The following is a 12,223-nucleotide window of genomic DNA, read 5'->3' on the forward strand; positions in this document are numbered from 1 at the left end:
TCTTTTTGATTCATTTTTTAATAGCTCCCAAACTGATATTCCTATACGAAGATAATACCTATGATTGTTTAGACAAAGGAACCTTAAAGGTTTTATGGAGAAGGAAACTTCAGCCCAGGTTGCTAAAGTCATTCAGGATTTTGTTCTAGCTCCGACAACTTCAAAAACGGTGATCTGTCCACTATTCCACAGCTACTACCAAATTTGAGCAAGTCTTTTCCCTCATCAAAAATCTTTTATAGCTTCCTTTTTTATCTAAATAGAAACTCCTCCCCCTTGCATTTAAAGCTCTATACATATCCCACTTGTCTTTCTTGTCTTATTTTATATTGACAGACGCGTCCGCACATGCACACGTGTGCACACACACACTCAATTTTGTGCAGATTGGCCTGTTGTTTTCATTGCAAAACATTTCATCTTCCATCTCTATGCCCTTTCACAAGTGGTCACCCTCATCTGAAGCGGGACCCTTCTCCTCTTCCCCACTCTAGCTTGTTTTAGCATACACCTCAAACCCTGGACCCTGCAGAAATCCTTCTCTTGTGCACATGTGTACACCCATTCTTTCATTGTCTTTCTTCTATAGATTTGCTTCCTTGTGTTTATATTATGTCCTGTAATAAGATGTAAACTCTTTCACGTCAAATACTGTTTTCTCTGATGAGCAGTTACTGTGTGACAAGAACTCTACTAAGAGCTGGGAATGCAAAGAAAGACAAAAATAGACCTTCCTTGAAGGAGCTCACATTCTAATGATGGAGACAACAATGTCCAAAAGAGATACCTAGAGGAAAAAATAGGAGGTGTCCTTAGTGGGGAAAGTGCTAACATTAAGAGGTAGTAGGAAAGACTATGTGTAGGCTTGAATGAAGCCATGGTGTAGAGATGATTAGAAAGTTTTGGGAATGGAGAACATCTAGGTATTTAATAATTGATTCTTGCTGTTTTCAGATATCTGGTTTATTCAGTATTAGATTTTTCTTCCCTCCTGTAGGAGAGAAGATTGATTATGTAATCTTTCAAGCATTTAAAATTTCTTGAACTAATTTGATTAGGAAACATCATGATAGAATTTTCAGGATATAATATTATAATGAAAACAATTCAACATATTTATCATCATTTTAACTTGTGTTTTTATTCTAAGTTACAATACTGTGTTGTTTTCTGAGCAATTTTTTTTCCCCTGAGATAAAAGGTGAGAGGAAATTGAGTTTACTCTGTAAATGTAGTTTTTATCCTTCCAAGTACCTTGCTATCATGAATTGAAAAAATATAATTTGTAAAAAAGGAAATTGACTCCTTGCTCTGGGGCATTTTGTACTTGTTTATACATTTGTAAAAGAATGAGGGTTTTAGGAATGCATAAGGCACTGTGACTGCTAGAGTCCTTTATTGCCTCCTGTACTTGCAGTTCATTATAAATTCTCAAAGGTAATCTTATATTTGTAACTTTGCTTTAGCAGATATTAATAAAGGTAGGGAACAACTTGATATTAGTATACTTGTTATTAGTATAAGGCTGGTGTTCATGTTCCTATTTGAAAATTCACTTCTATAAAAATTCTATGAATTTCTCAAGGCCAAATTATGGAGATTAGGATTAAAGTGTGTCCTTATTTTTCACTCCCTTTATCAGTCTCCTCTGATCTTGGGTACATTGTTCATAATTACTTAACACATTTCATCTCCGTGATATTCAACATGGCTAAATTTTTAGAGCATTTTGAGATTTACATAGTGATAAACTTTTTAAATTTACTTTCTCTTCATCTGATGAGGTATTATTATTATTATTATTATTATTATTATTATTATTATTATTGCTGTTTTAGAGCTGAGGAAATTAAGGTTTAGGTAGTTTAAGAAACTTGTTTGTAATAAATTTCAGAGGTGAGATTAGAATCCAGATCTTCTTAGCTCCTAACCCCCTCAGTTCATCTACTGGTGCTTCAGTGCCTTCTGCAGCTGAAAGGATCTTGACCTAAAGCTATATTCTAATCTTGTCCATCCTACCAATGCATTGTCTTACCTTGAATTAGTGGCCTTTCCTTCATAATCATCAATATCTTGACATGTGTGGAAGAGGTCGAATCAGATGATTTCAATTGTTACTTCAATAAAATTCACTCATTCTTAATATAGTGGTGTCACTAGTATACTTTTTTTCCCTCAGCATGCCAAAAAAAGCAAAATTAAAACATATTTGTTCTCTTCTTTGTTTCCCACTCCAAATATTTATATATGTAAATACAGTGGTCATAAGATTCTCACCTTTACAAAGTCACTCTTCAGTTTTTGAGCCATACTTTATTCATAGGGATCAGAAAGATGCTTTGAGAATTTTGGAAGATGACCTTTCTAAGGGGACAGAAATAATTTAAGGCTATTAAAATAGTTTTTATTCTTTGTTTTGGTACTAAAAAATACTACTTTGGACGAATTTTTTCCTATCCCTTTGTCAAGAGCAAAAGTGAATATTAAAGTGAAATTTCTGTTCTATTGTGTATGCATTATTTTGTGTAATATACATTAGCTTATAATAAGGAATGTGGAAAAGACCATTATTACCATATTTAAGAAGATTTTTTTTTTCAAAATTTCCTCTTTATGTTTATCTGGATGTCCTGCTTAATAGTCGGTCTATGTTTTGTTTTGTTTTATAGTAGTGGAGGAAGGACTATGGGAGAATGGCCTTTCCTATGAATGTAGGACCCTGCTCTTCAAAGCAATCCACAACTTATTAGAAAGGTAAGAGAAGCCCTATTGGATTTTGTATTTTTGGCTTTAGAGTAGGAGCGTTTAGATTAGTGATGCCCAGTTATGAGATACCTAAATGTGCACATTAGTTTTATTAAGGGGTGAATGAACGACTCCAAAAAATTCCCACACCAAATTAATTTGCTCATGTAAGGTTTTTTTTTTTTTGTCATAAATTTTTTAGGGCCCAGGTAAATTTTAGTGGATTTTATCACTCTTGACTTGGGTCCTCTACCCTTAATATTCTTAGATAGCATTTGCAATCATTCACTTAAGAATACTTAAGAATAAAGTTTTACTCAAACAAGGAAAAAGATGGAATGGAAATCTTTCCTGGAACAAGCAACCATTAGTCCTCACAATGTACAATATCCCCCATATGAGGACAGACCTTTGGTGGTAACTCCTCCTTTCCGATGTACTGTATGCTGCTTTCCTTCTGTTCCAGTTACCAACCCTTCTTCTCATTTTCATGTGTACACTTACTCTCGCTGCATACACTCTTCCTTTTCTCTGAATATTTGAATGGGAGAGGTAGGAAGAGGACAAATATTTTAGCTATGGATTTATACATATGCCCCTTTTTTGTGTAGCATACCTGTGAGAAACACAAGTAATAGAGTATCAATGTGATAAAAGGGTTGAGATTCAGAGGTTTAGATGCTCTAAGTAGCATTTTTTTTGGAAAGCTATTATCCACCTAGACGGCCACCAAGACTAGCTCAATATACTAGATTTTTTTCTTTCATATTTAAGTGGAAGCATTGATTCTTTTTTAAAAATTAACTAAAATCTTTCTCCACTGTAAATTGGGGAAGACTCCTGGAACTTTTGGAGCATTTTCATCTACCATAACCATCCTTTTTTTTTTTTCAAAGAACCACTAGTGTGAATTACTTGAGGCTCTGCAATTTCTTGAACCCTAGTATACAATCTTTTTTCCTATAGAAGTAGGAGATTGGTGGGTGTTTTATTGTTCCTGGATGTAGGACTCTTCAGAGACACTTCTTTTTTTTTTTTTAAACCCTTACCTTCCATCTTGGAGTCAATACTGTGTATTGGCTCCAAGGCAGAAGAGTGGTAAGGGCTAGGCAATGGGGGTCAAGTGACTTCCCAGGGTCACACAGCTGGGAAGTGTCTGAGGCCAGATTTGAACCTAGGACCTCTCGTGTCTAGGGCTAGCTCTCAATCCACTGAGCTACCCAGCTGCCCCCTTCAGAGACACTTCTAATGAAACCACATCACAGAATGACTATTCTTTAGAATAATGTTTTTAAAGATATGTTTGACATATTCTGGATGTTATATTAAAAAGTTTCTATTAAAAATAACTAGAATCTAAAATTCTCTTGAAAAGAGGGTGTTTTATAGAAAAAGAGTGAGTTAAATGACATGGAACTAGAGGATGAAACCCAGGAATTTTTAGTCATCATTCCTCCCCCCCCTCGATTTTTACTTGAACACAAATAAAAAGTAGAAACAGAAGCATGGTTTGGCGAATATTTTTAAAACTCATTAAGCTTCATTGAGAACAGGGGGAAAAATTCAGATAACAATAGTATGAGGGCTTGGAAGAAAAAGTGGTAACTAAGTTTAACTCAGTGTTCTTCAAAAGTTTTGTTATGTAGAAAGAGGAATGCAGGGCAAAACTACAGACTGGGGATTAGATAATAACAAGAATTGATTAAGTGATAGGTAGAGAAAATCAAAATCTCTTTCCACAAGACTTTCCAAACTCCTTTTCCTGTGTCCTTCCTTTATGAGATCAATTTGAGTAACTTATTGGGGCCTTTTTGTAACAGGCTGCATAATCTTAGTAAATTTGCTGAATATTTGTGAACTTCATTAATAGGTAATATTAACTCAATAAAGATACACAGGAAAAAAAACCCTTTTTCTGTCTTATTTTCATGAAGAATTTCAGTAGCATATCAGCATTTTACACCCTTAGAATTTTTATTGTTTTTCTTATACTGAAACAGGTGCCTGCCTCTCCTCCCCCCCCAAAAGTTTTTTTATTTGGCTGGCAGTAGAATCTTTTGATTATGTTATAATTAGTTAGTTCCCCATCAGAAAAACTGATTTGGGGGCTACAGACATGATTTTTATCCACACTATTGTGATTTCTTGAATCTGACACATAGTATGATAAATTAGTGTTATGTTTCTCCAAAACATCTTATATATTAAGGATTTTAGAGTGAGGAAGGAAAGGGGAAAGGGGATACAAGATTCTTAGATGCCCATGTGAAATGAAATCCTTTTGAGTTTATAAATATTTTTCAGTAATTGAAATTTATTAAAAATGATTCTTTTGTTATGAAAGTTTTATGATGTATGATAATATTAACACATATAATTATAAAAATATCTGTCATTTGGATTATAGATCAGATTTATTCTAGTTCATTAGTAATCATAAATGCACTTAGACAAATAATTATGTTCTTTATATTAAGATTTTAATTTTATTGTTGATTTACCTGTTTTTTCTTTTGGGAGAAAGGACTTGATAAGAAAAAGGCCCAAACATTTTAAACCTTCTTAATTCTCATCCAATTAAAAATGTCAAATTTTCAAAAATTTGTATTGTAATAAAATTTGCTTTTATTCTGTTGAAAAAAGAAAATATTTTTAAAATTATGAGTGTAATTGTGAATCATACTTCCAAATCCCTCACTCTTCCTACCTTCTCTTTTTCTTTTGAGGATACCACTATCATTTTATGTTTCTGGGTTCCCAGCCTCAGATTCTCTCAGTGATTTTCTTCCAGTCCAGTCTAAGTATTGTGTATTTGACCTCCACAATAGCTGGGTAGTCTTCTGATCTCTTTCCTTTTATTCTCTTCCCTCTCCAATCCATGTTTCACATGAACAGGTCTCATGATGTTATTCTCTTGCTTAGGGAATTTTCATGGCTCCCTCTTGTCTCTAAAGAATAAATCCAAATGTTCTCTTTGGTTTTGAAAACTTTCCTCCTGGCTTGATCCTTCATTCTCAAACCTATTGTACATTCCTCTCTGTCATGTACTTTTAACCAAACTAGTCTACTGGCTATTCCTTGTAAATGACCTTCCATGTCCTGTTTAACTGAATAGGCCTTCTCCCTTCTGTGGGAGGCTTCTTTCCCCATGTTTTCCTCTTTGAACTCCCAACTTCAGAGCTCAATTAAAGGTAGCTGGGGGTCAATGCATGGAGCCCTGAGTGTATAGGCAGGAACATGTTAGTTTAAATCAGGCCTTAGTTATTTACTAGCTGTGTAACCCTGGGCAAGTCACTTAACCTCTATCTGCCTCAGTTTCCTTAACTATAAAATGGGAATAATAACAGCATCTAACTCCCAGAGTGGTTGTGAGGATCAAATGAGATCATATTTATAAAGTACTTAGTCTAGTGACTGGCACACACTTGGTGTTTTAATAAATCCTTCCTGTTCATCCTTTTTTCTATTTCCTTTCCTTCCCTCCCTCCCTCCCTCCTTTCCTTTTTTCCCTTCCTCACTATCTTCCAGAGAATTTTTTTTCTTAATTCTTCTGATTTTTAGTTTTAGTTTTTTCTTTTTCTTTTTTTTCCTTCTGGTTGCTAGTGCTTTTTCCTTGGAAAAAAATATTTTGGTTTCTGCACCTTAATGTTTGTGGATTGTTTGATCCATTGAGAATTCTAAATAACTAATTCTACCAGTGCACCTCTGCACTTCTTTTGCAGGTTGAAGATTTTTGGAGTTTTCTGGGGCCCTTAAAAGTTCAGCAAGTTGTCCAGGGTCACTCAACAAGAATAGGGCAGAGTGAGATTGCTCTGCCCTTCCTAACTCTAATGTTATCTCCTCATCTACCCTGCTACAATGCTTACCACTCTCCCACTTCTCCTCTTCCCACAGCAACCTGTATTTTATATTTAATTTTCTGGGGGGTGGGAGGAAGAGCCAGAGAGACAGGGAGAGGATATAATTTTCGAAGGGTCAATTTGAAAAACCCCTTATAGAACCTTTTGAAATGATATAATGTGGGCATCCCTGTAGGGAAAGAATGAATATGTCTACTTCCTTGCCATAAGGACATAAGGAATTCAAGCTAATAGACTGAGACTGGAGGACAGACTAATTTTGGAAGTGATACCCTTTCCCATTGTCTACAAAAGTGAGCTGTGATCTCAGCTCTGACTATTCGTTTCCATCTGTGTCTTTCTATCTGTCTCCAATTTTTTAAAGACCAAGCAAAATATGACAGAGGGGGTTGCTCCCACGTAGACAGGGAGGGGAGCCCTAATGCTATGGGACAGGAGTGCCTAACGAAGAATTACTTCCTGCAGGAGTTACTATTATTTATGCACAGTGTCTAGGAATGCCAGTCCTTTGAATGGACAAGAGAAGATTTTGAAATCTGTAGGTAGTGTGACCCTCAGAAACATAGACTGAAACAAGGAATTGCTCTATCTCACCCCCTTTCATCAACCAGTTAGCTTACTTGCTGTCTTCATTTCTGCTTCTCTTGTTCACTTCTCTTTGCATTCTGACTTCCAGACTTATTAACTTTAACTTGGTTCAAGTCCTATCCCTGACATCTTTTGGTTCAATGACCCTGGAAAAGTCACTGACCAGATACGTGCATATTCTAGACAGTGCTCTTCTCCGTAAACGTCAGAGAAGATACAGGAAATCCTGGCAGAAAGCCCATCCTCACTCAGCAGTGCTCTATACTAGTGAAATCATAGCTCCATTCTCTGTCTTTATTCTTGGAACTTTTTGTCTGTACTATTACACATACATGTCACCTTGGTGGAATATCAACTCTTCAAGGGCAGGTGTGGTTGTGGTTTTTTGCCTTAGTATCTAACATGGGGGGGTTCATATAGGAGGTCCACAATAAGTGCTTGGTGATACCTGATGCTCTTTGCTTCATGGAGAAAACGTAATATTGCCAACATCATTCCCTCAAAGCTTGCTTTGGTGTTTGGAGAGCAAGCCAGGGAATTAGGTGGAGAAATTACAGTCATCATTGATCAGAGATATTGGGTTTAAATCTTGGCTCTACTTCTTACTACCTATGTGACCTTGTAGTCACTTACTCCCAGCCTCAGTTTCCTTATCTTTGAAATGAAGCATTGGACTAGGTCAGTCATTCCATTAAAGAAGCATTTATTATGTGTCTGTGTCTGGCACCTTACCAAGCCTTCAGGCAAAAACAACTACTGCTCTCAAGGAGCTTAAATTTTAGTGAGGGAGATAATATGTAATTAAAGAGGTCTAGACATATGAAATAGATGGAAGGTTACCTGAGAACAAGAGGAAGAGAAGCAATTTAAGATTGTATGATAACTCCAGCAGTAGTGTTCTTTCTGGGCCGTTTTCAGTATATCTAGAAAACTAGAAAAATTATTTACTTATACTTTTGTTTTTTTAAGTTCACGAAGAAGCTCTCATCTTCCAGTGGTGGTTTTAAATTTTAGCTAAAGCAGAAAAACATATCCACCCATCTTTTTCTTTCCTCCAAAAGACTGTACTTGCTAGTGTACACAGAGAAAGGTGGGTCATTGCAGGGATCTATTTGAAATAATTTTATACAAGCATTGTTGTGATTTAAAAAACATGTGAAAATTTTCACAGCATATCATCTTTTTTCTCCCAGCTATTGATGGGTAAGCCAGTCATTTTGTACCACTGTCTTGTAAAATATTCTGATTTCAACAGAAAATGACTTGTCTTCATTTGAACTGTGTTCCCATCTGTTGTGGCCCACTCACTTTACCTGAAGATAGTATTTGCATAGAGCTAAACTTTGAGGGAAATCTTGACCTTGACACCCAGCATGACTCCTACCTCACATGAATTCTTCTCCTTTCTAGTGGACTTCACAAACTGCTGCAAAGTAAACAAGACCATACTCACTTTTGGTCACTTGGAGAATGATGAAGGTCACAGGACATAGATATTCCAGACAGATTCAAAGAGAGTAAGGCCAGGGAGGATTGAGAAAAGAACTTTTTTTAAAAAGTGATGTTTTTCACACAGGATGAGAGTAATTTCATTTTCTTACTGAGTGATCATGAACAAAATTCTCAGAATAGTAAAATGTCATCAATTTGACTGTCACTAATTCAGATTTTGTAGTAATTTAAAGTAGGATAGACTGATGAATTACTTTTTCATTATCTATCAAAAAAGCTTTGCTTAGCAAATTGGTAAGGCAAAGATCACAGGAGATGTGTTTCTTAGTTAAGGAAGCAAACTTTGGGCTATCTATACATAATCTATATGCAAGTGATGCTGTTCATGACAAATGATTCTTATTGTTTACAGTAGGAAGCATTCTTATAAAAAGCAGTATGTTGTTATATATGCTTAACAGAATATATTTGTACATGTAGATGTGCATGTATTAAATAATTGATAGTTTCCCATAATATTTGATGTCCTCCTTAGTCTAAATTAATAAGACTTTATTTAATTCATGTATTGTTCTTTTGACTAGTAAAACTTCTTGTTTTTTTTTTTGTTTGCTTGTTTTGTTTTGTTTTTTTACCCCTTACCTTCCATCTTGGAATCAATACTGTATGTTGGTTCTAAGAGAGAAGAGTGATAATATGGGCTAGGCAATGGAGGTCAGGTGACTTTCCCAGGGTCACACAACTGGGAAGTGTCTGAGGCCATATTTGAACCTAGTAACTCCCATCTCTAGGCCTGGCTTAATCTGCTGAGCTACCCAGCTGCCCCCTAAAATTTCTTGTTTTAAGTGTAAAATCTGCATATAGGACATGATCAAGAAAATGTGTTCTAATCCTACATCTTTAAGTGCTTTGCAGACTTTATAGTATTATAGCATGACTTAAATGATACCCTCCTACAAGAAAACCTTTCCCTTTTTTCCTAATTACTTGGTTATTTGTTCTTTAAAGAAAAATTAAACAAAAATTCCTTTTGGTTAAGAATTATTTGTTTTCTCTTCTTTCAACTCCTGCCCCAATTCTAAACAAACAAAAAATCCACATCCTTTCCTAATTGGCTATGCCCCATGTGTCAATCTTCTTCTGCCTTTGCAATTTAAACTTCTTTATTATGAGTTACTAGCCTCTCTCATTATCTGTCCTTTGGAATTGTGATTTCACTGCATTGATCAACATTCTCAAGCCTTTCAAAGTTGTTTATCTTTGTGATGTTATTATAGAAATCAATTTCTAGTTCTTTTTTACTTCATTCTGAATCAGTTTATACAGATCTTTCCAGTTTTCTCTGAAATTTTATAGCCAATATAACCAACTGTAACTGCCAGCTAGTTAAAATTTATATGGCACTTTAAAGTTTTTAAAGTACTTGACAAATATTATCTCACTGTTATACTCAGAATCATCCTAGGAGACAGGTGCTATTTATCATCTTCATTTTACAGTTGGAGAAATTGAAGAAGATAGAAGTTAATCTTTTGTAGTCGTGTGGCTAGCAAGGGTTGGAAGTTAAATCTGAACTCAGTACTTTCTGACTTCAGTCCAGGGCTCTAGGGCTAGCTGCTCCCACACAGTTAGCTAATGTTATTTATTTAGTCATTCCTTAATAAGTGGTGGATACTCAGTTTTCCAGGTTTTTTTGCAACTGGAAAAAGAGTGACTATAAATATTTGCATGTGTACAGATGTTTTCATCATCATTTTATTTCCTACTAACTTATATATGTATATGTTGTTTCCCCCATAGGGAAATGTAAGCTTCTTGAAGGAGAGAACTCCTTTGGCCTTTGTAGCTATGGCACTTGATAGAATTCCTGGACCACAGTAAGGGCTTAATAAATGAGTTGTAATTGTGATTAATTGAAATTATTTTATTATTCAGTACTTACTAGATGCAAAGCAGCACACGATGAATGGTTCAGGGCCACGTGACATGCTTTTTCAGTGAATCTATCGGCTCTGCATAATTATACTCTGGGAAAATAGGCTTTATGCTATCATTCCTAGCTCATTGAACTTATCACATTTTAAGAGAGATGCACACCTACACCTATATCATCTGTATCAAAGAAACATTTAGGAGTTGTAGATAGTTTCTAGAAAGTCAGGCCATTTTGAAGTTCATTTTACCATTTGGCTTTCTTTGACTTCTTGTTGCCATGATTTGTGGCATATGAGATAACATAAGAAAATCATGAGCTAATTGAAGATTCCTGCCATTCTGTGACCCATTGTGGCAACCATGATGATCTTGATGTGGCTATATGGACACCAGAATATTTTTATTTTTAAGCTGTTTTAAAGCAAACCTTTGGCAATTCTTTCCCTTGTGATATTTCCAAAGAACTAAATTGTTGAAAATGGAGATAATCAATTCATTCAATACTTGGAAAAAAAGATAGCAGTAGACATACTCAGAAGTTCATAGGACACAAAATGCAAGAAAAGATCCATAAAAGTCCTTGGCCTCAGACAGTGATACAAAAGTATGGTAAATAACTGTGTCGAGTCAAGGGAACTAGTAGACCTAAGGTAAGAAGGCAAACTTTATCTGTTGCCAAGAGACTTGATGAGAATTTGGCCTGGAATGCAGCACTGGAAGAATAATGAAGAGAGGCCAAGAAGGCCAACCTCCAACAAAAGTTTTTACAAGTGAAGAAACTAAGGTACAGAGTCACATAGATCTGGTATGTATATGAAATAAAATTTAAACCCAGATCTTTTCGGCATTCAAATCCTCAGCTTGGTGTTCAAAGGCATACATAATCTAGCCCCTTCCTGCCTTTCACATCTTAAATCTCATTCCTTACCATATACTACTTGATCCAGTGATATTGGTCTCCTGGCTATTCTACAAACAAGACATTCCATCTCTCAACTCTGCTCATTTTCTCTGCTTACTTTTCTCATGGCTTCCAGTTCCAACTAAAATTCCATCTTCTGCAGGAAGTCTTTCCCAGTTCTTCTTAATGATAGTGCTTTTTTTCTCTGTTGATTCTTTTCATATTTCCTGTCATCCTGTCTATGACTTGTTTGTACATATTTGCTTGCTTGTCAACCTCCCCCATTAAGTTATGAACTTTTTGAGGGCAGGGAATGGTTTTTGCCTCTTTATGTATCTTCAATTCTTAATAAAGTGCCTATCAAATAGTAGACCCTTAATAAATGTTTACTGTTGTTTGATTCTAGAATAGAGAAAAGTTGAGAGGAAGAAGAACATTTTATATTAGGTTTTAATCAGATGAAAAAAATTAGAAACTTGAAAGGGGGAAATGTGATAGAGAAAAAGAGAAGTGACATTGTCATCTTAGCCTACCTACTTTAGTAACTAGAATTGAAAGAGAAACACATGAATTTATGAAAAATCACAACTATAGCCCAGTGCCATATTAGAATAGTACTGGGGAATATCTCCTGTTTCAGACATTTGCCGAGACTTTTTTTTTTTTTGCCAAAATCAAAGCAGCTAATGCTTTCTTGACGTAACTTAATGATTTCATCCTTCCTTGAGGAAATAATGAAGGA

The 12,223-nt window shown here is 35.4% G+C and overlaps 1 protein-coding gene across 7 annotated transcripts in view; it reads left to right on the forward strand.

Moving 5' to 3' along the window:
* MED13L (mediator complex subunit 13L) overlaps positions 1–12,223 on the forward strand; it is a 446,607-nt gene that overhangs the window by 242,231 nt on the left and 192,153 nt on the right. For 4 of the 7 annotated variants that reach the window (XM_001365370.4, XM_007489989.3, XM_056821680.1 and 1 more), the window contains exon 3: positions 2,670–2,754. The exons of 1 other annotated variant lie outside the window; for it this stretch is intronic. In XM_001365370.4, the coding sequence (XP_001365407.2) occupies positions 2,670–2,754 (85 nt within the window). Of the gene's footprint in view, positions 1–2,669; positions 2,755–10,445; positions 10,523–12,223 lie in introns of those variants that run through there. 2 more of the 7 variants (XM_016432444.2, XM_007489988.3) reach the window with 2 other exon arrangements.

This window comes from Monodelphis domestica, chromosome 3 (genome assembly GCF_027887165.1).
Source record: "Monodelphis domestica isolate mMonDom1 chromosome 3, mMonDom1.pri, whole genome shotgun sequence".
NCBI classification, from domain to species: domain Eukaryota; kingdom Metazoa; phylum Chordata; class Mammalia; order Didelphimorphia; family Didelphidae; genus Monodelphis; species Monodelphis domestica.